General features: G+C 42.3%; 1 protein-coding gene and 1 long non-coding RNA gene across 3 annotated transcripts in view; one reads left to right on the top strand and one right to left on the bottom strand.

Annotated features, from left to right (window-relative positions):
• The first annotated feature begins 355 nt into the window (after positions 1 to 355).
• On the top strand, positions 356 to 4,589 carry LOC109450913 (HLA class II histocompatibility antigen, DP alpha 1 chain). Its single transcript, XM_019738665.2, is given in 5 exon segments — positions 356 to 362; positions 3,383 to 3,514; positions 3,517 to 3,618; positions 3,976 to 4,257; positions 4,474 to 4,589. Coding segments are annotated over 5 exon segments (639 nt in total).
• A 10,579-nt stretch (positions 4,590 to 15,168) lies between these two features.
• The window catches only part of LOC141571619 (uncharacterized), a 33,844-nt gene continuing 23,081 nt past the window's right edge, over positions 15,169 to 25,931 (bottom strand). The window contains exons 4-8 of one of the 2 annotated variants that reach the window (XR_012496527.1): positions 24,372 to 24,453; positions 19,460 to 22,498; positions 17,653 to 17,823; positions 16,008 to 16,194; positions 15,169 to 15,600 (exon numbers count right to left, since the gene is read on the bottom strand). This is a non-coding gene — a long non-coding RNA (uncharacterized LOC141571619). Of the gene's footprint in view, positions 15,601 to 16,007; positions 16,195 to 17,652; positions 17,824 to 19,459; positions 24,454 to 25,931 lie in introns of both variants that reach the window. The other variant, XR_012496526.1, reaches the window with a different exon arrangement.

Genomic DNA, 25,931 nt, shown 5'->3' with positions numbered 1-25,931 from the left:
TCCCAATCCCACGTAGGTTGAGGCTTTCTGGGCCATGTCAGTCCTGACAGTTGTCTCACTTCCTCTCTCAGCCATTCTAGCATATTCTTTCCCAACCACAGAGATGCCACTCCTGACGTTTTTGGGTTGGCAGAGCCCCATCAAGCTGTTTCACCTCCACCCCTCCTCCCTCCGCAGGGTACGGAACTAAGTCCAGGATTTGTCCCCCTGCTCTGCTCTGCCTCATTTACTCCTCAGTGTCTGGCTCACGACAGCCACTGCAGGTGCCACCTGAAGACAGAAGGAGCCAGACCAGAGTCATGATCCTGAGGGCCATCACCCTTGCTGCCCTGCTGAGACCCATGGCACTGGGGCCATGAGGGGTGAGTGCTCAGGTGGGCCAGAGCGGGGGTGGGGGGTGACTACAGGAGGTTTTGTAGCCCACAGGTGCTGTTTCCACCCTGTGCCTCTTCTCTCTTCTTTTTCTTCTTCCGTGAGGTCATCTTTTACTTCCTCTCCTTCTATCAACAGTAATGGCCATCGTTTATTGAACACCTACCAAGTGCAAACTCTCATTTCATTTTCACAACAGCGTTTCAGCAAGATGTTTATTATTCTCATTTTAGAAGTGAAAAGGCTGAGGCTCAAGGAGAATAATAAATGTCTCATGAGCCCCATGTCACAGCGCTGATGACTGAAGAGCCTCAGCTCTGCATCCTTCTCAGGAAGGTCTTGCTCTTCGTCTCTCTGACATTTCAGAGATGAACTTCTTGATAGGAGTCTGCAGCGTCTGTTTTCCACTTTCTCCTGGTTCACTCAGTTCTCAGCCCGCTGCGTTGTCCCTTTGCCTCCCAGCTCTGATGCCTCCATACAACCCAAGCCAGTGGTCACTTGTCTATGTATATCTTACCTGCGTTATTAGTAATATTTGCAATGTGACCATTTCCTCCTTCCTGGACCTTTTCTCTTGTTCCTTGTCTTTTATGAACACACTTCCTCCTTGTTTCTTCCTACTCTTTAAGCCTGTCCTTTTCAGCCTTTTAAAAAATGTCCATGTTTGCCAGGACCACACACTCAGACCCTGCTGTTATGACTTTATATAAGTTTCTTGGGTGACCTAATCCAAACGTATAACTTCCCCTACCATGAGGACTCCTACTCCACGTCACTCATCCAGTTTAGCCCAAGAGCTAGCCACTTATTTCAATTTCCCTCAGATCAACTCTATGTTGTCCCCTGGAAATTCAAACTCAGAATGTCCCAAACAGAACATTTTCTCTTCTCTCAAACACTTTCTTATCCTCCATTACCTTTTCAGTCACCGAAGCCACAATTCTCCATATAGCCTGGTTCTCCTGGGCTCCTTCACATCCCTGCTTCTACCACAATGATTACTGATTCCCGTGGCTTCTCATCTCTTTGCACCATCCTAACCCACCTGCTCTCCTCCTTACCCCCTGTTACTGCCCCATCTTCTCACGAGTCACTTCCCACTTGATTGCTGAGAAGTCCTACTGGTCTTGCTTTCAAACTAGCTGCCTCCAATCCATCTTCCCTGCTGTTGCCACCTCCAGGTACAATTCTGATCCTGTCACTCTCTTGATTCAGAGCCTTCCACGATTTCCCAGGGGCTGTGAAATAATGTCAGAACACCTACAGTCAGCACACAGGGCAAGTCGCAAGGGAGCCCCACACCCCACTCAGCTCCATGGCACGACGTGTACTTCTCCAAGCTCTTTCACAGCTCTCCACTCCTGAGCCCACTTCTCCTGCTAGAAATGCCATTTCCCCCTATTCTCTCTTTGCTAACTGCAGATGAACACCAGCTCTAAGGAGCCCCACTCAAATCTCATTTTGACTTTGATGCTGTCCTTTTGCTCCCAAATATGTGCAGACCTTTTCATTACTCAGCAGTGATCAACACATACTCGTATGTACAATAATTGTTTTTTCTTTGTCTTTCTCATTCTTTGGATTCCGAGCAGCTTGAGGACAAGGACCTTGTCTTCGGAGTTTTACCTTTAGAGCCTGGAGAGTGAAGCTTCACAATAAGTGTTTCTTTGAATGAAAATTAGCATTTTTGCTTCAAAATGCACAGACACTTATTTCTAAGAATTTGTGAAAAAGATAAAAATGAAATATCCTAAGTTTAACAAACCACATCCATATAGCTAAGTCTGTACTCCATTTTCTCTGTCTCTTTTTTCTTTCAGCTTTTTTTCTGTAGGCGAGTGATTCTCTAGACACTAAATTAAATGGAGGACCCCAAGCAGTCATATGTGACAATGAATCCTGTCACTAGAAGTGTCTAAGGAGAGAATTGGTTTTCCAGTGTTGGGGCTATTCGGGGGAATCTTTAATTAGTGAGTTAGACCACTGAACCCTGCAATGTCATTTCTACTTAGTTCCTCTACCTTTCTCAACCCCTAACGCTCTCATTTTTATTGTTTTACTATAATACTAATAGATTTTTTTGGGGTCAACCCTTTGTTGCTTCTTACACATCAGTTAAAACTAAGATACTATCCCATAGGTGTTTTAAATGCAACAACTTTTGTTTCCAATGGAAACTGCACTTAAAAACATAAATTCAACAAGAAAACTTGTGAATGTTGTGTGAGTATTAATACTTTTAAATTTAATATGCCTAAAATGAATGTGTTACGAACAAAATTACATAATCTAACATTTTTTATTAAGTGAAGAAAGTAACTTGAAGTCTATCAATAGCACCAAGACTCTGGAGATCTTTTCATTTCCTTCACTACTGAAAAAAATTTCCACTCTGAAAAATTTTTATTCCCTTCTCCCCTCTTCCCTGCCCCACTCTGTGATTTGAGAACTAATTATATGTCTGATCTTGTAAGGACTCTGAGATCTTGTGGGAGTGGTGTAGGGAGGACGATTCAATATTACTTCTACCAGGAGTTGTGTTATCTTGAGCCAGTTATCTAACCTTTGTGGTCAGTTCCCTAAATATGCAAAATAAGGCTCTCCATAATGGGGGTAGTGGTGAAGATTCAGTGAATAAGTTGAAAACATAGTAAATACTCAGTAAATATTATCTTATTGTGCTCAATATTGTTACTGTTGTACTGGAGTGACAGATGCTTAAGTCTTCAGGAACAAGAGAAACAACATGAATTTTCAAGAAGTCATTTCTCTCATTTTTGTCTCCCTTCTCTTCTCTTCTCTTCTCTTCTCTTCTCTTCTCTTCTCTTCTCTTCTCTTCTCTTCTCTTCTCTTCTCTTCTTTTCTTTTCTTTCATGTTGCATTTCTCATATTCTGTGGTATTCCTTCATGTTCCCGATAACCTTCCGTTTATTTACTTGCTTTCTGTATTCCGTTTACTTTTCCTACTTATCGGCCCATTCTCCAAACTCCCTTCTTCCACATCATGCAGTCCATGTGTCAACCTATGCCGAGTTTGTCCAGACACACAGACGCTCTGGGGAGTACATGTTTGAATTTGATGAGGATGAGCAGTTCTATGTGGACCTGGATAAGGTGACTGGCACCTGCTGGCGTTTATTCATGCCTTTGACTATGATGCTCGGAGGGGTATTGCTGACATTGTCATGGCGAGGAAGAACTTGGACACCTTGATCCAACGGTCCAACCACACCAGGGCCCCAAGTGGTACTGCTTTCTCTTGCTTGTTCTTCTATAGCCCAGCTGCAGGGGTGGGAGAGCCCCTCTGCTACACAGAGAATGGGAATCCAGATGCCCACTCATGATGAGTGGGCAGTATTCGGTCCACAAAGGATGGCACAAGGGCTGTCAGAGGAGGCATTTTCTTCTTATTCAAGAAACGTTGGGTTGAGGGAGTCCAGGTCAGGAGCATGAGAAGCTAGGATTCTGGCCTGGGAGCCCTAGGAGTGGGGGGAAAAGCCTGAGACAGGTGACCCCTAATCAGGAGAACATTGGGCTTGAGGTGGGGGAGCCTTTGAGATGCAGCCGAAGGCAGTAGACTCACCAGGTCCTGTGCCTCCTCAGAGCCCCCTGAGGTGACTGTGTTTTCCAAGGAGCCTGTGGAGCTGGGTCAGCCCAACACTCTCATCTGCCACGTGGACAAGTTCTTCCCACCCGTGCTCAATGTCACATGGCTGAGCAATGGGCAGACGGTAACTGAGGGGGTGGCTGAAACCATCTTCCTGCGTAGCAGAGAATTCAGATTCCACAAGTTCCACTACCTGACCTTCCTTCCCATGGCCAATGACGTCTACGACTGCCGGGTGGAACACTGGGGCCTGGACGAGCCGCTCCGCAGGCACTGGGGTATGGAACTCTCTCCCCTTACCAATACCATCCTGATATCATCTTATTTCCAGGAGCCACCTCCCTCAGCACCTGCTTTCCTTAAAACCATGGTTTGTTGTCACTTTGTCCAAATGTCACCATCCCATGCTTTCTAATTCTAATTCTATGTCCTCACACCTGAGGTCAGCTTCTGCTCTCTGCACCTTCTGACTCCATCTTTCCTCTGTGCCCTAGAGGCCCAGGAACTGATCCAGGTGCCTGAGGTGATGGAGACTGTGGTTTGTGCCCTGGGCCTGGTGGTAGGCCTGACAGGAATCATCACAGGCACCATCATCCTGAAGACCAGGTGACCTGACAGCATTTGCAGGTGCAGGGGCCCCTGTGAGTCATCTCAGATGTGGGGGTATTAGGGACACCGTGGAAAGAGGAGGTGGCATGTTATGGGAGGTGGATGTGTTACCTAGCAAGGGTCCACTGCCCTATGTGCATAGAAGCCAATACTATGGCACTGGCTTTTGAAATAAGAAAAGGCTTTTATTTGTGAGTTGATTGGCAAGGAGATAGGAGGCAAGGCTCCAATCTGTCTCTCTGATCCAGGTTTTGGGGCAGGGTTTTAATGGGTAGTAGTTAAGGGTTCACAAGTGTTACTTGTAAATGATGTATCCAAGGTTTAAACTTTGGTTCTGGGTCTTCTTAAAACAGGATAGACCAGTTTGAGCTGCTTCTGCTTTACAGATGGGAAGGAGAAATGCTTCAATGGGGGTTCTTTGGGCCCTTTATGGTTTAGAGTCACTGAGCTAGATGAAAATAATAACAAATACTATGATAAAGAACATCAGTGGAGTTCCTTACTGTGTACCAGGCACTATTTTATATGATTCTTATGTGTTCACTTACTTATATAGAGGGGACACAGACATGAGGAGAGGTGAAAAAATCTGTCCAAGATCACACAGCTTGAAATCACACAGCTGGATTTGAACCTGGGCATGGGGGGAAGGGGCTCCAGAGGCTTATTATTGTACTGGAGTGACAGACGCTTAAGTCTTCAGGAACAGGAGAAACAACATGAATTTTCAGCAAGTCATTTCTTTCATTGTTATCCAATATGTAGATTATATCATTGGCAGCCAGTATATCTCTCCCTTACAATCTTCAAAGCCTTGATTTTCTTCTGTTTTTATAGTGATGTCTAGAACCTCCCATACTAGTTAGACATTTTTTTAAAAAAAAGCAATCTAACTTTATTTTTTAAATAATTTTTTATTTTTTCAATTATAATTGACATACAATATATTAGTTTCAGGTATGTAGCATAGTGATTAGACATTTATATGTTATAACTTACAAAGTGATCACCCTAATGGATCCAGTACCCATCTGACTTCATACATAGTTATTATAATATTATTGACTATATTCTTTATGCTATACTTTACATCCCCATGACTATTTTGTAACTACCAATTAGTACTTTTTAATCTCTTCCTCTTTTTCACCCATACCTCAACACTCCTCCCATCTGGCAACCATCAAAATGTTCTCTGTATCTATGAGTTTCTGTTTTTTGTGTTTTTTTTTTAAAGATTTTACTGGGGAAGGGGAACAGGACTTTATTGGGGAACAGTGTGTACTTCCAGGACTTCTTTCCAAGTCAAGTTTTTGTCTTTTCAATCTTAGTTGTGGAGGGTGCCGTTCAGCTTCAAGTTGTTGTCCTTTCAGTCTTAGTTGTGGAGGGTGCAGCTCAGCTCCAGGTCCAGTTGCCAGTGCTAGTTGCAGGGGGCACAGCCCACCATCCCTTGCGGGAGTCAAGGAATCGAACCAGCAACCTTGTGGTTGAGAGCCCACTGGTCCATGTGGGAATTGAACTAGCAGCCTTTGGAGTTAGGAGCACGGAGCTCCAACTCCCTGAGCCACCAGGCCGGCCCAGTTTTGCTTGTTTTTTCAATTTTGTCCTTTAGATTCCACATATAAGTGAAATCATATGGCATTTGTCTTTCTCTGTCTGACTTACTCCACTCAGCAAAATATCGTTTAGGTTCACCCTTGTTGTTGCAGATGGCAAGATTTCATTCCTTTTATGGTTGAGTAATGTTCCATTTCATATATGTACCACCTCTTCTTTATCCATTCATCCATTGATGTATACCCAGGATGCCTCCATATCATGGATATTGTAAATAATGCTGCAATGAACATATGGGTACACATGTCCCTTCGAAGTAGTGTTTTGGGTTTCTTTGGATAAATACCCAGAAGTGGAATTACTGGGTCCTACTTTGTCTCTTTTATAGCTTTTGTATTAAAGTTGATTTTATCTATTTTAAGCATTGCTACCCCAGTTTTTTTGTTTCTATTTTCTTTCTTTTTTTTTAAAAGATTTTTTTTAAAATTGGGGAAGCGGAACAGGACTTTATTGGGGAATAGTGTGTACTTTCAGGACTTTTTCCAAGTCAAGTTGTTGTCCTTTCAGTCTTAGTTGTGGAGGGAGCAGCTCAGCTGCAGGTCCAGTTGCCATTGTTAGTTGAAGGGGTGCAGCCCAGCGTCCTTTGCGGGAGTCCAACTGGCAACCTTATGGTTGAGAGGACGCACTCCAACCAACTGAGCCATCCGGGAGCTCAGCGGCAGCTCAGCTCAAGGTGCTGTGTTTAATCTTAGTTGCAGGGGGCGCTGCCCACCATCCCTTGTGGGAGTCGAGGAATCAAAACGGCAACCTTGTGGTTGGGAGCCCACTGGCCCATGTGGGAATTGAACTGGCAGCCTTCGGCATTAGGAACACAGATCTCCAACAGCCTGAGCCATTGGGCCAGCTCCTGTTGATATTTTCATGAAGTATTTTCCATCCCTTTACTTTCAGTCTGTGTGTCTTTCAATCTAAAGTGAGCCTCTTGCAGGTAGCATATGTAAGGGTCTTGTTTTCTTAACCATTCAGAGACCCTATCTTTGACAGAGCATTCAATCCACTTACATTTAAAGTAATTGTTGGTAGATATATAGTTATTGCCATTTTGTTATTCATATTTTTTATCTTTCTTCCTCCTCCTCCTCCTCCTCTTTCTCCTTTTCTCTCTCTTTCACCTTCTTCTTCAATAAGTCCCTTTAACATTTCTTGTAGTACTGGTTTGGTGGTGATGAACTCCTTTAGCTTTTTCTTGTCTAGGAAGCTATTTATCTGTCCTTCAATTCTAAATGATAGCTTTGCTGAGTATAATAATCTTAGTTGTAGGTTCTTGCTTTTCATCACTTTGAATATTTCATGCCAAATCCCTTCTGGCCTGCAAAACTTCTGTTGAGAAATCAACGGACAGTCTTATGGGAACTCCTTTGTAGGTAACTAACTGCTTTGCTCTTGCTCCTTTTAAGATTCTCTCTTTGTCTTTAACATTTGGCATTTTAACTATAATGTGTCTTGGTGTGGGCCTCTTTGGGTTCATCTTGTTTGGGACTCTGCACTTCCTGAACTTGTATGTCTATTTCCTTCTTCAAGTTAGGGAAGGTTTCCATCATTAATTATTTCTTCAAATAGGTTTTCAATTCCTTGCTTTCTCTCTTCTCCTTCTGGTAGTCCTATCATTTGAATGTTGGTACACTTGATGCTATCCTTAAGAGGCCCCTTAAGCTATCTTTGTTTTTTGCATTCTTTTTTTCTTTTTGCTGTTCTGATTGGGTGTTTTCTGCTACCTTACCTTCTAAATCACTGATTCAGTCCTCTGCTTCGTCTAATCTACTGTTGATTCCCTTTAATGTATTCTTCATTTCAGTTATTGTATGCTTTATTTCTGGAGATTTGTTTTCTATCTCCATTTTTATGTTTCCTAGCTCTTCGTTAAAATTATCCCTGAGTTCATCGAGCATCTTTATAACCAGTGTTTTTTTATTTTTAATTTATTTTTTTAATGAGTGAGAGATTTTCTTTTTTAAAAATTTTATTGGGGAATATTGGGGAACAGTGTGTTTCTCCAGGGCCCATCAGCTCCAAGTTGCCCTTCAATCTACTTGTGGAGGGTGCAGCTCAGCTCCAAGTCCAGGTTGCCGTGTTTAATCTTAGTTGCAGGGGGCGCAGCCCATCATCCCATGTGGGAATTGAACTGGCAACCTTATTGTTGAAAGCTCATGCTCTAACTAACTGAGCCATCTGGTCGCCCCTCTGGAAGTTCAGTGGCAGTTCATTGTCTTCAATCTAATTTTGGAGGGCGCGGCTCACTGGCCCATGTGGGAATCAAGCTAGCAACCCTGTTGTTCAGGGCTTGCACTCTAACCAACTGAGCTATGCTTCTGCCCTGTAACCAGTGTTTTGAACTCTGCATCTGGTAGATTGCTTGTCTCCATTTTGTTTAGTTCTTTTTCTGGAGCTTTGTTATATTCTTTCATTTGGGACATGATTTTTTGTCTCACCATTTTGGCTGCCTCCCTGTGTTTATTTCTATGTATTAGGGGCTGCTGATATGTCTCCTGGCCTTATGTAGTAGGTGCCCTGTGTGGCCCAGTGGTGCAGTCTCCCTGGTCACCTAAACTGGGTCCTCCAGGTATGTTTGTTTTGTGGGTTGTGTGTGCCCTTCTGTTGTAGTTGAGCCTTGGTTGCTGTTTGCATGTCATTAGAAGAGATTGACCCATGGGTTTATCGGTTGTGAGGACAGTTGTGACTACAGTGGAGGAGCTGTTGTACAGGGGCTTACTCTATGGAGTAGGATTCACTTTAGCAAGGCTCTGGTGCCTGCCCAGCCTGCCTTTTTGGTATATCATCCTCGGAGGCAGCTGAGTGGTGGGTACTCTGTTCAGTCTGAAGCTGGCCACGGGGGACCCTACTGCATGTCAGGTCCAGCAGTGGCCTGTGTCTTGCCTGGGACCACCTGGCATGAGCCACAAAACAATCTGCAGATGGCCGCCATCCACACTGGGCTCAGAGGTGCCTTGAGAGGCCGAGTAACAAACTGAGACTGGCTGCCACTAGTGGCAGGTTTGGGGTTCCTCAGCCAGAGGTGTAGGCCACGCTGAAGTCAAATGCTGTTTGTTTTGGGTTTAATGAACCTTGAGAGAGTTTAGGAAAGTCTGCAACATGAGCCAAGACAACCCATTTGTATGGAAAAGCCACTGGAAGCAGCTTGGGTGGGCCTGCAAGTGGGTGGGGCAGGTTCTCAGGGAGTCATCAGGGCAGAGTGAACAGAGTTAGACAGTTTGATGGAGACTCAGATATGGCACCCACCTGCATTTGCGTACCAGGAGTGGGGAGGCCTCAATAAAGAAACAATTGATTCTGCCAGCACTTCTGTCTGGGAGAAAGCTGCCCCTCCAGCCTTCATCCTGAAGCCAGACAATTCAGTTCCTCCCCATGTGTCCCTGGTGCCTTTTGAGCTGTTGCCCAGTGCTGGAGCTCAGAGTGAGTCTGTTGGCAAATAAGTCTCTGCACAGGCCTTTTAAGAGGAATGCCTGGGACTCCCGCCACTCTTCATCTCACTCAGCCACAATCTCCACTGGTTTTCACAGCCAGAAGTTGTGGGGACTTCTCTTCCTGGCACTGGAACCCTGGGCTGGGGAACCTGGTGTGGTGCTGGGACTCCTCGCTTCTCTAGGGGGGGCCTCTGCAGGTGAGATATCCCTCCTGATTTTCAATGGTCACATGTGGGTATGAAACCAGCTCGTTCCTCATCTCTGCCCCTCCTACCAGTCTTGAGGTGGCTTCTTCTGTATATCATTAGTGGTAGGATTTATGATTAGCTAGACTTCAGGTGATTTTCAATGATGGTTGTTCTGTAGTTTAGTTGTAATTTTGATGTGGTCATGAGAAGACGTGAGCACAGTGTTTACCTACTCAGCCATCTTGATCAGAAATCCTAATTAGACATTTGTAATAATAAAGGGCATCCTACCTTTTGCATAATCTCAAAGGGAATGTATCTAATTGCTCTATAAATATATTTGCTATAGATTTTTGGTTTATAATCTTTACCATGTGGTGAAATTTATCAGATTCTGTTCATACATTTATTGAGTTGAATTCAGTTGACATTAATATTAATTTTCTTTTTTGGTTTACTAATTTTTTGGTCATATTGTAAGTTTCTTGACATTGAACTATCATTGCATTCCTAGGATTTTTGTGTAGGTCTCAGCCTATCAATACTGATGCTATGAGGTAGGAATGCCTGAGGCACTAACCTGGGCCCCACAGACATTCCAATAACCAGAGCCAATGTTGTGGCTGGACTGGCCCTTGTGGTTCTATTATATTGCGAGATGCATCTCAGCAACAACCATCAGGGAACTTTGAAAAAACAAAACAAAACAAAACAAAACAAAACAAAACAAAACAAAACAAAACAAAACAAGATTTATTACTGATATGTCGTGGAAGATATACAGCATCATGCCCAGGGCAGCACAGTGAGGTTTCTGGCAGGGAGGTAGAGAGAGGTCGATTTGGGGGTTTTCCTTTATTGGGGTTGAGGGTGTGGTGCCAGGGTTGCACAGGTTGACTATTTATTGGTGAATTTAAAACAGTAGAGCAAGAATTAAAGCATGGGAAGGGAAAAGCAGGGTCACTCAAGCAGTCAGTTATCTAGGTCACCCAGAGGTTTCTAAAAGGGGAGCTTCATGGGTGGAGCGGTCTGGCTTTTTCTGGTTGTGTAGCTGGCAATATGTATATTTGAGGTAAATGTCTTTGAATAGATGCCTCTGCAATCAAAAGCTTAATGTCAGGCACTTACATTACAATAAAAAAAGCTAATTGTAAGGCATTTACATTATACTGGGATAAATCTTATTTGCTCAAAATGAATTATTTTTGTAATACTCATACACTGTTGGGTTTGGTGACATGGATGAAATTATTTCATTATTTTCTTCTTTTGTACTATTCTTAGCTCTCTCTGGAAATAAAGATGCATCAGCCTCATAAAATGAATTGGAAAGCTTTTGTTTATTTCTATGTTTTAGAATAACACATAAAGGAGAGGGATGATTTGTGTGTTTTTTTTTCTTCACAGTAACAACCAGATTTGTACTCCAGTCACAGAGTACAGGCATTGGATCTTAACAATCATGTATAAATAAATAATAATAAGGTTTTGGAAGCCAAGTGTTTTAAATGAATTAAAACTGTGTTATCTGTAACCTAGTAACAACTTGAACAGATTACAGATGGGTAGCAAACCCAACAGTAAGAAGAATCTAAAAGACTATAACGGGTATGTTGTCTTTTCAGGGATTTTCATTGTTTCTGTCAGGGAAAGAACGCTTGCTGCTAGAATGGCTCCTGTGATCCCCAAATGTTTGTTCTATATACCGTGGGTGCATTACCAAAGATTAGGGGCAGATTTTTTTCTGGTCAGGGTAGGACTTACCAGGTTCCAGTTTTTGGGAAGAGCTGAAAAGAGGGCCAAAGAAATCTGGGACTTACTCTCCTTAGGGATGCCACTGACATGTCCCTTCACTACAGCCTGTTTGCTTTTTGCCTTGACAAAGTTGCAAGGATGTAGTGTTATGGGACACCTCATTGATCTAAGGGCTGTCACTGAGGAATGATTTGTTTATGAAATGTGGTTGAACTTTTCCAACTGCAATGTTATCAGGACAAGGACCATTGGGAAGGTATTCTTTGCTTCTCAGTTCAGTGTCTTTGATGTTCATTACTCTTTTAGTTTTCTATTTCTTTCTGTAGTTTTGACCTTTCTAGAAATTTATCCATCTCATCTAAAATTTCCGACTTATTGGCATAGCGTTATTCATAACAATTTTTCTTTTCATTTAAAAATGCATGTATATATAATTATTTCTCCTTTTCATTCTGAATCTCCTACATGTTCCTGAACAGTCTGTCAGAGGACTATAAGACTCTTTAAATGTTCCACTGAATCAAAATTTGATTTTGTTTATCTTCCCTACTTTTTTTCTATTTCATTGATCTTGCCATGTCTTTGTTATTTACATACTACTTTGCTTTTGCTGTTTTTCTACATTTTCAACCTCTTACTGGAAATGATTAGCTCATTTATTTTCAGGCTTCCTTTTCCTAATAAATTTGTTTAAAAGCTAGACATTTCCTTTGAGGTATTGCTTTTGATATATAAGTTTTCATTGAGTACTAAGTCTTCCATCATTTGTGCTTTCATTCCTCTTGTTATTTCCTTGCATGTTATAGGTATATGAAATTAATTAATTTATATTTTAAAATTGATTTAGAATTCAATTGCATTATGGCTAAAAACAAAGTTTATGTGATATTAATTTTAACATACTGAGGTTTCCTTTGTGGCATACTAAATGTTAAGTTTTCAAAAATATTCCATGTTTACTTGAAAATAATGTGTATGTTATATTCTCTTTGTTGGTTGTAGAGCTCTCTACGTAACTAATTATTTGAGCCTTTTGATTATGTTATTTAGATCACCTATAACTCTGTTTATTTTCTCTTTGCTTCAGCTCTTAGTTTTTGAGGATATGTTAAAATCTCCAGCTACTATTTTAGATTGCCCATTTTTAGTCTTTTCCATGTACTTCTGTCATTTGTTGTTCTTATATTTTAAGGTTTTATTTTCAGGGGCATATGTGTTCGTGACTATTATAGTTTTTTTTTCTTTTGCTTTTAATTTTCTTTTGGCAGATACTAGATTTGTTATGTCAGCTATGTTTGTTTCATATCTGCCTGAAATATATTTTTTATTATTTCAACCTTTTTATATTCTTTTATTATGTTTGAATTTGTTAGATCTTCTTGAACATACAATCTGAGGGTTTCTTCTTTTTAGTTGGTTAACCAATTTATTGCAATTATTATTATATTAAAACTTTATTATCATATTATTAAATGTTGTATTTAATGTACTTTATTCTTATTCATTTTTCTCATTTCTTCTGTTATGCCAAATTCTGCTGTTATAAAAGTTGTATGTTCTAATTATACTTATAAAATGGTTTATCTTAACTTACATGTATTTACTGTATTGATTTTAAAAAAGCCTGATGAGTTCCTATATTCTCTCTGCTTCACAGAAAAGACAAGTAAGTACTTTGCAGTACTTTTGTTTTCCCCTATTATTACCACTTACCACCTCCTCTATGTTGATATTAACTACAGTTTTAGTTTTTTTAAATTATTTATTTATTTATTTATTTATTTATTTATTTATTTATTTATTTACTGGGGTGCAGTGTGTTTCTCCAGGATGTCAAGTCATTGTTTTTGCAATCTAGTTGTGTGTGTGTGTGGAGGGGTGGGATGGGGGTGCAGCTTAGCTCCAAGTCAAGTGGTTGTTTTCAATCTGGTTGTGGAGGGCGCAGCTCACTGGCGACCTTGGTGTTATGAACACCCACTCCAACCACTGAGCCAACCGGCTGCCCACTGGCGGCTCAGCTCCAAGCTCAAGTTGTTGCTTCTCACTGGTCCTTGTTGTTAAGAGCTCGTGCTCTAACCAACTGAGCCATCCGGCCGCCCTTTTGGTTTGTTTTAAACACAGTTTTTCCTACCTTTTAAAAAATTCAGTCTCCGCTTTTTAAGATAAACTTTGTTGAATAATTTCTATTTTTTATTTCCCACATTTCTTATAGCATCCTCTTGGATGTGTTTCTCTTGTTTTTTTGGCAGAGAGGGGGGTACTTTTTCTAAAAATATTTTAAAAGTGGTTCCTTGACTAGCCAAATATCTAAGGTTGAAATGTTCAAGAATATCTACATTGCATTAAAATGACCTTTGTTGGGGTATATATTTTGGGATCGAATGTTCTTTTTCTTAACGTCTATGAAAGTAACAGCCCATTGCCTGCAGGCGTTACGCGTTGTTGATAATGATGTCTATCTCATTCTTGTTCTTTTACAGATGGATCTGTTCTTATTCTTTTATGGATGGAACTTCTCTCTCTGCAAGTGTTTAGAATTTTCTTTGTTTTTGAAGTTCTTACAGTTTCCTTATAGTATATCTAGATATGTGTGCTTTTTAAATATATGCATTTCTAAATAATTTATTTGTCACTCAATGCACCATTTCAAACTAAATTATTTCATCTTTCTTTAAACCCTCGACATCTATTCTTTTTTCCAGACATTTCATCTCTCTTTACTTTTCATCTCCTACTTTCTTAGTGTCTAATTATCAAGATATCAGACTGTCTATTTCTATTCTTCATGTCTCATAGCTTTTCTTTTATATTTCCTATTATTTATTCTCTCATACTGACATCAGGATTTTCTCAGTCTGACTGTGTATTTATTAATTATTCTCCAGTTGCAAAAGTCCCACTAGTTATCTCATCTAAATGTTCTTTGTTCCAACCATTATTAAAACTCAATATTTCTGCTTGATTTATTGGTTTCTTGTTTTTACTTCAAATAACCAATATCCTTCTTTACCTCTCTCCTTAAACCCTTTTTACTGTGAACAGAAGACATATGTAAGAAATACACAAAACAATAATGTTCAGCCAATGATTATCAAGCCAACACTTACGTAACTAGTATCTAGGTCAAGAAATAGAACATTGCCAGCATCCCAGAGGCCCTCTTTTGACCAGCAGATAATTGGTGAACTTTGCAGGAACCAGAAGCTCTTTATATCTATAATGCCTAGCATAGTTCCTGGTACATAGTATATGTCAGTATATGTCTCTGGTGTAAATGAGTAATTAATTACTTATTTAATGTGTACTCACTGAATACTTTCTAACCTCCAAAGACTTCAACTCATTTGATTCCAAATCACATATCCACGTGACTTGCTTTGGACAATGGAATGTGAGAATTGATGTGTTATTTCCAGGAGGGATCATTAAGAGCCAGTGTACAGATTCACTAGGTTCTCTTCACTCAGCTGGAGAGATTATGCGAGCAGATGCTGAGATAAAGGTCTGTCAGCCTGGCTCCCCGAGTACCTGTGATCACCAGAGCTGCCCTGCTGACGCTCACTGGACATGTGGCATAAGCAAAAACTAGACATCAGGGAACTTTTTACTTCAGCTCTGTTATATTACTCTTACTATACAACAGGCATAGAAAGAGCGGCGTTCAAAGAGACTTAGAAGAAGCAGAGCGGCAGGAGAATTACAAAAATATTTCATCACACAAGTCAAGGGAGCAGAAATTTCAGGAAGGAGGACATAGTTAATAGTGTTAGATGTTCATAAGCCGTAGCTAAGGTACATGTCACTGAGCCTGGTAGTAAACGGCTGTTGGAGCCCCGCTGAGCAGCCTCCCACGGTGTGCACCTCCTCCTCCAACTTCCATCAGCTCACTGTTGGGCTTCGCTGGCTTTGGAATTTCAGAGCATGTGGGCTGTGGAGACCTGGAGGGAGGGAAACGTCATGTCCCTCAGGTGCCCCTGACTTCTCACTGATCCTCGGGGCTAGTAACATCTGCCGGGAAGACCACCTTCTCCTGAGGGGCCAAGAGGGAAGAAAATGAAGGGAGCGGCTGTAAAGGCGTAGAGGATGCAAAGCTACATTGGGAGTCCTAACCCCACTACGTTTGTCCTGCTGCAGGTGACAAGCTTTCCGTGACAGAAGAGGACATAGGGGACACCCCAGGGTCAGGTCTACTTTAAAGCTTGAACCCCTTTGAATCTCTGCTCAACACCCCAAACCCCTCCAATTCCTGCCTGTGTGTGATCCTACTCACACGTAAACCTGCAAAGGCCTGACACATAGAAAGTACTTAATACATGTTGAAACTTGAAGTGTGGTGAAAAGTGGTCCCTACCCTGGATGGTCTCTAAGCCCCAGTCTCCTCTGGGACTTCTCCCTACCTAGCATCCTTCCTGAGACATCCCAGAGACCTATAAATACCTGTGTGTCAGAGCTAGATGTGTCTGATGCCTTCTTTGCGACTCCAGGGCCTTTCTCCGGTGTCTCTATACTTCACTTCCTATGAACATGCATCCTGGAGCTGCAATATAGGTGCAGACACTGGTTTCTGACTCTGCCAGGAGGTAGGTCTAGAGAATGTTCACTCCGCCCTGGGTACATCTCTAGCCTATAGTGTGGGGTAGAGACAACAAGGATGGTTGGTGCTCACTACGCGGCTGATTTACTCTGAACTATTCCTCACATCATCTCTGTGCCAACGCTCACCTCCTTTGACCCTCCTGTCTTATTTCACCCAGAATTCTGATTGCTTCTGGACTCTGACTTCCGGGGCTTCCCACCTCTTCTAGGCCCACTAGACCCACCATTTTGCAGGAATTTCTCATAGTAAAGGTGTTAAGTCTTTAGTGACTCAATGTTTTCTTTTACACCATAGCCCTCTCGCAGAACACAGAGACATCTAAGGTGGGGCTGGGTCCAGGAGAAGGACAAGCGCAGTGTCATCTGTACTGTATCCACTGATATCCCCGCCCCACCCCATCAAGCTTTACTTTATTCCTCCCATTTCTTCCAGGAGCATTTGCAATCAGCTTTGAAGATCCCCAGTATGTTATCTGGTTTAGTGATGTATAAATCCCAGTTGTGGATTAAGGTCATATCTCTCCCACAAGGTACTTGGGCCCAGAGCAAAGTGTGGAAATATGGATGAGAACCTGTTTCAGTTGTAGAATTTTAACATAAACTACTATACCATTCTGTCATGCATGATCTTGGTGGTGAACTGGAACTAGAAATTAAGAAGTGCAAGGAGGAACTCAGAAGTCATAATTTTAAATTTTGCATAAGAGAGGCAGCTTGAGGAGGAGGCCATTTCCTGTTTCTCACTCCCTTTCTGGCCCTGTCCTAATGTGCTGGATGTGGGAGTTCTGGACGTGGGGACGTGGGGGACAGTCAGCTGCAGTGGGTATCCTGCTGGCCTTAACCACAGCTTGTCACCATTATCCTCCTCTGCTCCTCTGGCCACCACTGGTCCGGAGGGAGGGGCTTCTGCCTGGTTCTGTGGCAGAGGCCTCCACCTGGATCACTGATTCTACAGCGTGATCTTGGATCCCGGGCACTGCAGACTAAACATGGTTTCCCCTTCACAATCTTTGATATTGAAATGTCTTTTTTGTTGCTTTTTTTTGTTTTGTTTGTTTTTTGGTTTTTTGAGGTATAATTGACATGCAACATTATATTAGTTTCAGGAGTTGTTAAGAGAGTAAGTCTTAAAAGTTCTCATTACAAGAAAAAAATTGTAACTATGTACAGTGATGGATGTTGATTAGACTTATTATGATGATCATTTCGCAATATATACAAATATCAAATCATTATGTTGTACACCTGAAATGTCATCTTGGTGACCCCTCTGTGAGAACCTTGTCCCTCCAAAGTCATTCCAGACCACCAGGTACCATTGTGCCCTACAGACACACACACTGATTTCCTTCTCTCTCTGGTGGCAATAGTGGTCCCCGGGCAATGTTGGACCCCCAAAGCCTTTCTGTGGAGTGGGCCCACATTCAAAGCCCCTAAAGTCATTTTCCTGAGCTGGGCCCTCTAAGAGCAGCAGCTCTGCACTTACCTGGGGTGTCTATGCCCTTTGCCACAGGGGAGCACAGCATTGCCAGGGACACCATCAGAGCTGCCATCCAGAGGGCCCCAGTGGCCTGCAGGCCCACCATCCTGGAGCCCAGGAAAGGCGGGGGCCGAGAGAATTACAGTCAGAGCAGCTCTCACTCAATGGGCCTCACTCCTAAAATATTAGAGATGATGAGTCAGGACAGCCTCATGGTGTGGCCAGATTCTGAAAAAGGGGCCAATTAGTAGGAATTGTCACTCTCCGGGCAGAGATTTGGTGTAAAGCCAAACTTTGATTGGATACTTCATGGCATAAGATTCATCAGAGACAGTATAAGAAAAGGGATCCTCATTTTGAACCCCTGGGTGAGTCACAAGGCTTGTGGTTTTTGTTTGTTTGTTTGTTTGTTTGTTTTGTTTTTAATGTTTTCCTCGCTCTGGAATGGGTCCCAAGAAATCTCATTCCCACTCCATGGTGATTGTCGCGCCCGCCTCCCTTGCATGGACATGTTCTGGGAATGAGCAGGTCCTAAGCTGTGTGTTAAAGGTCTAGGGGGATTAGACTTCCTACCTCAAAATTCTGAGGACCATCTTTTCTTTGCATTTCAATATTATTTTTTAAAATAATTTTTAAATACCAAATAAATTCCCCCAAACAAATTTGTGGATGGTTACTGATGTGTGGTAAATATGCGCTTGCCTAAACACAAAACCTAAGAGACATACTGACACAATGAATATGTTTCCAACAAAAATGTTAAGTACTTAAATAAAATGGGGGTAAATTAAGCCAAAGCATTTAAAATTATTTAACTTGAGGTTCTATTTGAGTGAGGATTCATTGTGGCAAGGTGATTAGACACAGGTTCAGAGTGAAATTTCCTGGCTGTGAAGTCCCTTTCTTGCTACTTCTCGGCTTCCTGACTGTGGACAAGTTATTTAACCAGTTGTGACTTAGTTTTCTCTCATGTAGAATGGAGATTATTGTGGAGCCTATGTCATTGGTTTATTTATAAATCTAATTAGGATAATACTCAGTATTTGTGAATCTCATAACACAGTCTTGCACATAGCAAGGTATCAAGAAATGTTAATTATTATAATGCAAGACTAGTTCAAAACAGAAAAACAACAATTGAATAAATATAACAAATTAATTTTAATAATTTCTCTCATTTTCTTAATAAGTACCAGTGGCTTTTACTACAGTTCTACACAAATTTACAATAAAACAAATAATTTATAAAGCAAAGAGTAAATTTTACATTCTGGGAAAATGGTAGGGAAACTAATATTTTTCTCTTATAAAACTAATAATTTTATAAAGAAGATAAAAATTTCAAGAAGAAATAAAAATAAAAATAATTACAAATGAAATAAATAAAAAAAATTTACATTCTGATTATATGTCTGGAAACATCAAATTATTATCATATTCCTCCAAAATTATCAAAGATATGAAAGAGTAAATATCATGTCACTTGATAACAATCAAATTAATTCCTGTTGATACTAAGAATTAACATGAAATTATGAAAAAAATGATCCATTCAGAAAAATCACTACAAATAAAAAATACTCAAGGTTCAACTTCAATGACATATTTCTAAATAATCCCATTAAAAGGCAGGTGATTATGATGTCTCCATTTCAGTTTTCCTCCTCTTAGCCCCAATTCCACGTAGGTTGGATCTTTCTGAGCCATGTCAGTCCTGACAGTGGTCCCACTTCCTCTCACAGCCTGTTCTTTCCCAGCCACAGAGACCCTCCTGAAGTTTTTGGGTTGGCAGAGCCCCATCAAGCTGTCTCACCTCCGCCCCTTCTCCCCCAACAGGTGTGGGGAAATAAGTCCAGGATTCGGCTCCCCGCTGCTCTGCTCTGCTTTGTTTACTCCTCGGTGTCTGGTTCACAGCGGCCACTGCAGATGCACCTGAAATAGATAAGGAAAAAACACCAAAACCGTGTCCTCGTCCTTGAGTTATGAGGATTAAATGAAGCCGTACATGCACTTGGTTACAGGAGCCGTGGTTGATGTGCCACATCCGGGGCTTCTCTTCCTGGACTCCTTCACTTAATGTCTCTATCCTTTCTGCAAGCCTCCCACTATACTTACTTCTGGGTCAGTCACACCCAGTCTGCACCTTCAGCCTCCACCTCTCTTGGAAATGGGGGAGCTGGTCCAAGATGCAGAGCGTGATTTGGGACGGGAGCTACATGAGGGGAGTACAGCCCTGGGAATGGACCCTGGCAAGGGTTGGGGAAACAAGATGCAGGTGCTGCTCCTAAGGACACAGGGAGAGAGAAGCATCCACTCAGCCCATCAGAGATCTGAGCTCTCAGCACGTGCCTTGGGAGACAACACTCTATACTTTGTGTGAAAGAAACGCTTTGACCAAACATGTCCCCTATCTTGACCTTAGGATAATTTAATATGGAACACAAAGCCCACCATCAGTTTGGATTTAAAAGCAGGCCTATGTCTGAGACCGAGTGCTGCATATATTGCTTTGAGCCTTTTAAACAATGGGGTGCATGTCCCCTTGTGTGAATTACTGACAGGAGGTCTGGGGGGGTCTGATGCATACAGACCTAGAGGTTAAGTCTGTATCTTTTATATGTCGGTGCATTAAAATCTTAGCCTTTTTCTTTTCTTTTTTTTGTCAAGGATCGTTCATTACTGTACGCAAAGAAAAACGTTTACGTTTATTACATTATGTTTCTAACTTTAAATTCTGATCTTAATTTAATTTCTAAATGGTAATGATAAAACATGCTCTTAATAAGTTATATGTTGAATCAGTGCTGTGTGAATATGGGTTGTATAACCCAGAATGATGGTCTGCTCATCCTTGAATAACTAAGAATAGTGGTCCCCAACCTACCTGGATGAAGGTAGCTTCATGTTTGCTACCAACAATCTACAGCAATTTCACAGGGGCCCCTGTCCATATCGCCACCTTACCCAGTAGCCAGGATATCCCCTCTCTTCATGTTTTTCTTCTTGCCCATGTATAAACAATAATGGATTTCTTCATTAACTCCTACTGTTTACCAAAATCCTCAGACATGAAAAGCAATGGCAGAGATGACTTGGTTCATATTCTTAAGAGAAAGCCAACACTGACATTGAATTTTTATTATTTGTGGAGTTAAAAAGAAGGGAACTTGGATGGAGTTCTTGTGAGAGAAATTTTGCATGGAATTAAAAAGAAGAACTATAGAAACTTGTTTTAGAGCAATTACTTGGCATTAACATCCTCTTGGGAAGCTGGGGTCTGTCCCACGCTCTGAGACTGAAGAAACCCAGAAAAACACTGGTTCCAAGACAAGTAAAGTCTTTTGAGTCAGATTAGGAACACGGTGGAGGTAAAATAAAAAGTTATCCTAGGTTGCTGACCCCTCTTCCTCTGAGTCCCAAGAAAGAAAAACTATGGCGAGAGACTGAGTGAGCCTGATGGAAACCAAGAGTTTTTCTGGGCTTCCTTCATCAATGGAGCAAAGTAATAATGTTCATTTCTCACACTCACCCAAGGGCTGAGATTGAAAGACAAGTTCAGGCCTAAGACTCTTCCCAGTAAGTGCCTCAGAGTCACAATGAAGTGAAAAGACTTACGTGCATCTGCAACCCCACCTCCCTAAGAAAAACAAGGCAGGAATATTACCTGTTTTTCATGGGCCTTGTGGAACTAAAATGAAAAGAGGAAAGAGAATGTATTCAGCCATTAATAATACCTTAGGCAATTAGATAAACTTCTTCAACTCATCCCATGATTCTATCACTGGGAGTTCAGGCGGGGGCTGTGTGAAGACTAAATGAACCCCCTGCATGAACCTGAGCCCCTGGCGACCTCATGCATTTGGCTGGGATAATGGACCAGCCTAGGGATTTCTCTCTTCCTATACGCCATCTTTTTCCCCTGACAATCTAATTTCAGTGGCCTCCAGAACTCTCTGGCATTGTTTTTCTGTATCAGTCCCTTACCATGGAAGATGGGTGAATAAGTCAGGGGAAAGGCAAACCTCAGTCATCTCTCAGGCTTTCTCACCTTTCTTGCTCCTCGGATGCACAAAGATGCTCTCTACAAGGAGGATGAGCCCCGCTCAAAGCCTACGGTCTAGCCAACATCTTGCTCTAGGCCGAATAGACCCCAGGGTCAGTCTCACCTCCACCTGCTGACCCCCTCAGGTACTGTGTGAGATTCTGGAGCCTGGTGTAGAACACCAGCATGAGAACCAAGAAAGATACACACCTTTCTTAATGTAGAAAGGACCCCTAAGTCCTGGGACTTCGGGTGTGGCCTCAGAAACAGCACACATGCTGATTCTGCTGATTCAGAAATGGCTAAGAGGCTGAAGGAAGAGAACAGTTCCCAGGTGTGAGGGCAATTCAGGAAGGTGCCTGAGTTTCCTATATTTTCTGATGAGTGCGGAGATCTATGAATCCTTAGCACCCCCTGGGTCAGGGATGGGTAAGTCTCCATTGCCCCCAGCTCTGAACTATTCTCAGGGGCTTGTATAATAAAAAGGTTGGGGGCAGATATGACCCCAGCATATAGACCCATAAGGCAAGATTAGTGGACCCCAGAACCAAATCATCCCTGCACTTCAAAATGTGGAGGCCGGATGGTCATCAGGGAGTAACTCACTTCACTCTACAGTGACAGGACTGTCCAAGCTGGGTGCTCCACTAGGCAGGTGTAGGCGTCTCCCTGCTGGGGGGTCATTTCCAGCATCACCAAGGATCTGGAAGGTCCAGTCTCCATTATGAATCAGGTTGGTGGACACAACCCCAGCTGTTTCCTCCTGTCCTTTCATGAACCAGGGGACTTGAATGTCACCTGGATAGAAATCTGTCATGTGACAGACAAGCATGTTGGGGAGCTGTAGGGGTCACTTCTTGTCAGGGGAGATGTTCACTTTAGGCTTAACTAGGGTGGGAAATGTAAAAAAAGGTAATGGCCTTTGAGATTATTATTTCGTAGACATTTTCATTATAGAACTGATCTCTAGATATTTAAAACATAAATGCTTTAATTACGTACTGAAAAGATGGAAGTAGAGCTTCAAATGGAACATGCATGACCTTGAATTACATACTAAGGATTGAGAAGAATGGGAAAGTGACAAAGGCAGCACTTTGTGGCACATTTAGCAGAAACTTTAACTGTAAGTCATTGGTTAATAGACACTGGACAAAAAAATGTTTAACCAGCTGTGAAACTACCTATCTATCTTCTCAATGCAAAATTAATTTAATAATTAAGTAATTAAAAAATTAAATATACAGACAATGGCATTCTCTTGTCATATCAATCTAATAACTTTATTTTATTAAAAAATATAAAGAAAATATGCAGACTGAGTCAGAGTTGTTCCAAGATTTGTGCCTGAGAAGCCACAAGCCCAAAGAACACACCAGGTGGCTGGGTGCGGGACATAGGTTTATTGAGACTTATGACTGGGGAGAGCCTCTGGTGGTGGCCTGCCAGAGGGGTAGTGTTCTGCCCGCAGGCGGAGAAGAAGCAAAGTTATACAGGTACCGCAAACAAAGCACATCCCATGACCGAAACCATCTGGCAGGTCCTGCAAGCCTGCTCTTGTGCACACAGCGTCCCAGGGAGCCGGGAGACCCTGACTACCTGCAGCATATGTGACTGTGGGCCAGGTCCTTACAGCAAATGAAGCAAGTTTGACATAACTTGTTTTAAAAATAACTTAAAAATTTTCTGGACTCCTATACAAAACCCCCAAATGTTCATATTTACACTGATATCTCCAAACCCAATATTCTGAGCCCTCATGTTTGATTAGTAGGAATTCCAGTCCTGTCTCAAGTTCCTCCTCTGCAATATGTCCTCTCAGGTCCCTGAGGGATCCCACAAATGACCAAGGGTTATCGGCACCTCTGCAGCTCTCTATTTGATGTCCCTTTTTCTCCTTGTGCATCTTCTGTGCTGCTCAGAGATTAACTTCTAAGCGCTGCCTGCTTCCTGGGACCTCCAGACACCCAGCACAGTTATTTCTTTTGGAAATCTGCCATTAGTACCCCTCTTCCCTCCAGAGGGCTGAAAATGCCCATGTGACCCTAGAGAACAGGCTATTCAGAGAAATGTCCCAAATCAGAGCTTCTAGGTCCTTCATGATTTAGTTCTTTCCTTTATACTGGCTTTGTACACAAGCACTTTAGTGTGGGGGTGGGTCGGGTAAAGGTGCGGTAACTGTACCTGCACCCGTTACTCCCTGTGAGGGTTTTGCCTTGTGCTCAGCCTTCTTCATTCAAAGTGACTTTCATTTAGGGACACTTTTTTTTTTCAATCTAAGCCTACTTCAACCACTTCTGTAATTCACAGTCAGTTCTACCCATGTTTGAATCCCAGTTGTGGATTAGGTTCAATTCCTTGCCCATAGGACACCTGAGCACCATATACCTGGATGTCAATTTTAAGGTTCCAGAACATTCCATGATTAGGTACTCTGCCTAGACTAGGAGCTGCTGGAGCTAAGTCGAGAGGCCAAATGGTTACATCCCTGAAATGTGACATGCAGCTCACAAGTCCGCCTGTTGAATGCCCACAAAACATCTCAACCACTTCTCAAATTCTGTTAGGCATCCACATTAGAATTTCCACAATTCCCTCTTCCCCCCTCACTGCTGTTTTCTTCGTCATTCTAATTTATGCTCTCATTACATATCTCTAAACAATAACAATAATGATTTCTTACCCCATCTTCCTGATTCCAGTTTCTACTCTCCCCAATCCACTTCGCATTTCTCTGAAAACACAGCACTGATCTTGTCATTTTCCTATTTAAAAAAAAATCCCCAGGGGTGAGTGATATCAGCAAGGTGGTGAAAGAGGAGGTTCTGGATTCCCCCTCCCCCTACAGACACATTAAATCAATAGTTACACATGGATCAATTCCCTTTGCGAGAAATCCAGAAATTGTTCAAAAGAGTCTTGCATACCAGGAAAGTGAGAAAATACCTACAACGAAACTGATAGGAAAAACTTGCCATAAACCCCATGACCAGCACAGCACCATACAATCAGGGGGAAACCCCCAGTTCTCAGCTTTTCTTTAAGGAGCAAAGAGTTTGGACCGCACATCTAGCACCCTAACTTTTCTGGTGCTACCTGAGGGTCTGGTTTCTAACTCACCTGTCTCGGAGAACTAGCAGGCCCAGTATTTGCTAGTTTTCAAGGGACACAGAGAACAAGAGGCAGTTTTGAATGAGGGTGTGAGTACTTCCTGGAGCTTCTCTCTCTGGCTCAGCACAGAGAGAGCAAGTGGTAAAGCCCAGCTCCTAGATTTTCCTGGGAAGGGATGAGACTGAACATCTAACACCCTAACTTCTCCAGCTGCTGACTGAGGGTCTGGCTTCTAATTTGCCTGTCCTTGGCAGGGGGCTTGGAATTCCCTAGTCTCCTGGCAATTACAAAGAACAAACGATGGTTTTCAATGGGCCTGTGGGTTCCTTCCCACCTCCCCTTGCTCCAGTGATTAAAGCCCAGCTCCCAGATTTTTTCTAGAAGGAGTCAGACTGCACATCTAGTGTCTTGACTTTTTCCTTTGCTGCCCAAGAGTCTGGCTTCTAACCCTCTTGTCTCTGGTTGCTGATGGGGCAGGTGATCACTACTAATCCTCTGGGGAGCTTGACCGGGTGTGTGGACACTCCCCATGGCTCCTCCCCCCTGGGTGGCTCCAGCAATAAAATCAAGCCTCCAGCTTCTCCTGGAAGGAGTTGGATTATACATCTAGCCTTCCAACATTTCCAGTTGCTACTGGAGGGATTGGCTTCTAATTCTCCTGTCTCTGAGAGCTGACAGGTCTGGCATTTTCTAGAGCGCAAAGCAATGGTATAAAAGAGTGTTTGAATGGGAATGCAGGCATATGCCACAGCTCCTCTCCCTGGATCAGTGCAGAGTGAGCAGCCTCTTCCTGAGGAGGGAAGGAATCGGACCACACATGTAGTGCCCAAACTTTTTCTGCTGCTTGAGGGACTGGCTTCTACTTCACCTGTCTTGGGTCACTGACAGGACTCATCACACTCTAGAATCCTGGGGGCTGCTAAGACCAAAATAAGAATAGAGGAAGTTACTGCAACACAATGAAAGTCATATATGAAAAGCGTACAGCTAGCATCAAACTTAGTGGAGAAAACATGAAAGCTTTGCTTTTAAGATCTGGTACAAGGCAAGAATGCCCACTCTCACTACTTCTATTCAGCATACTACTGGAAATCCTAGCCAGAGCAATTAGACAAGAAAAAGAAATAAAAGG

Source organism: Rhinolophus sinicus, linkage group LG05 (assembly GCF_036562045.2).
Source record: "Rhinolophus sinicus isolate RSC01 linkage group LG05, ASM3656204v1, whole genome shotgun sequence".
Lineage (NCBI taxonomy): Eukaryota > Metazoa > Chordata > Mammalia > Chiroptera > Rhinolophidae > Rhinolophus > Rhinolophus sinicus.
The sequence above is the reverse complement of the archived record's forward strand: the minus strand, read 5'-3'. Positions and strand labels throughout refer to the sequence as shown.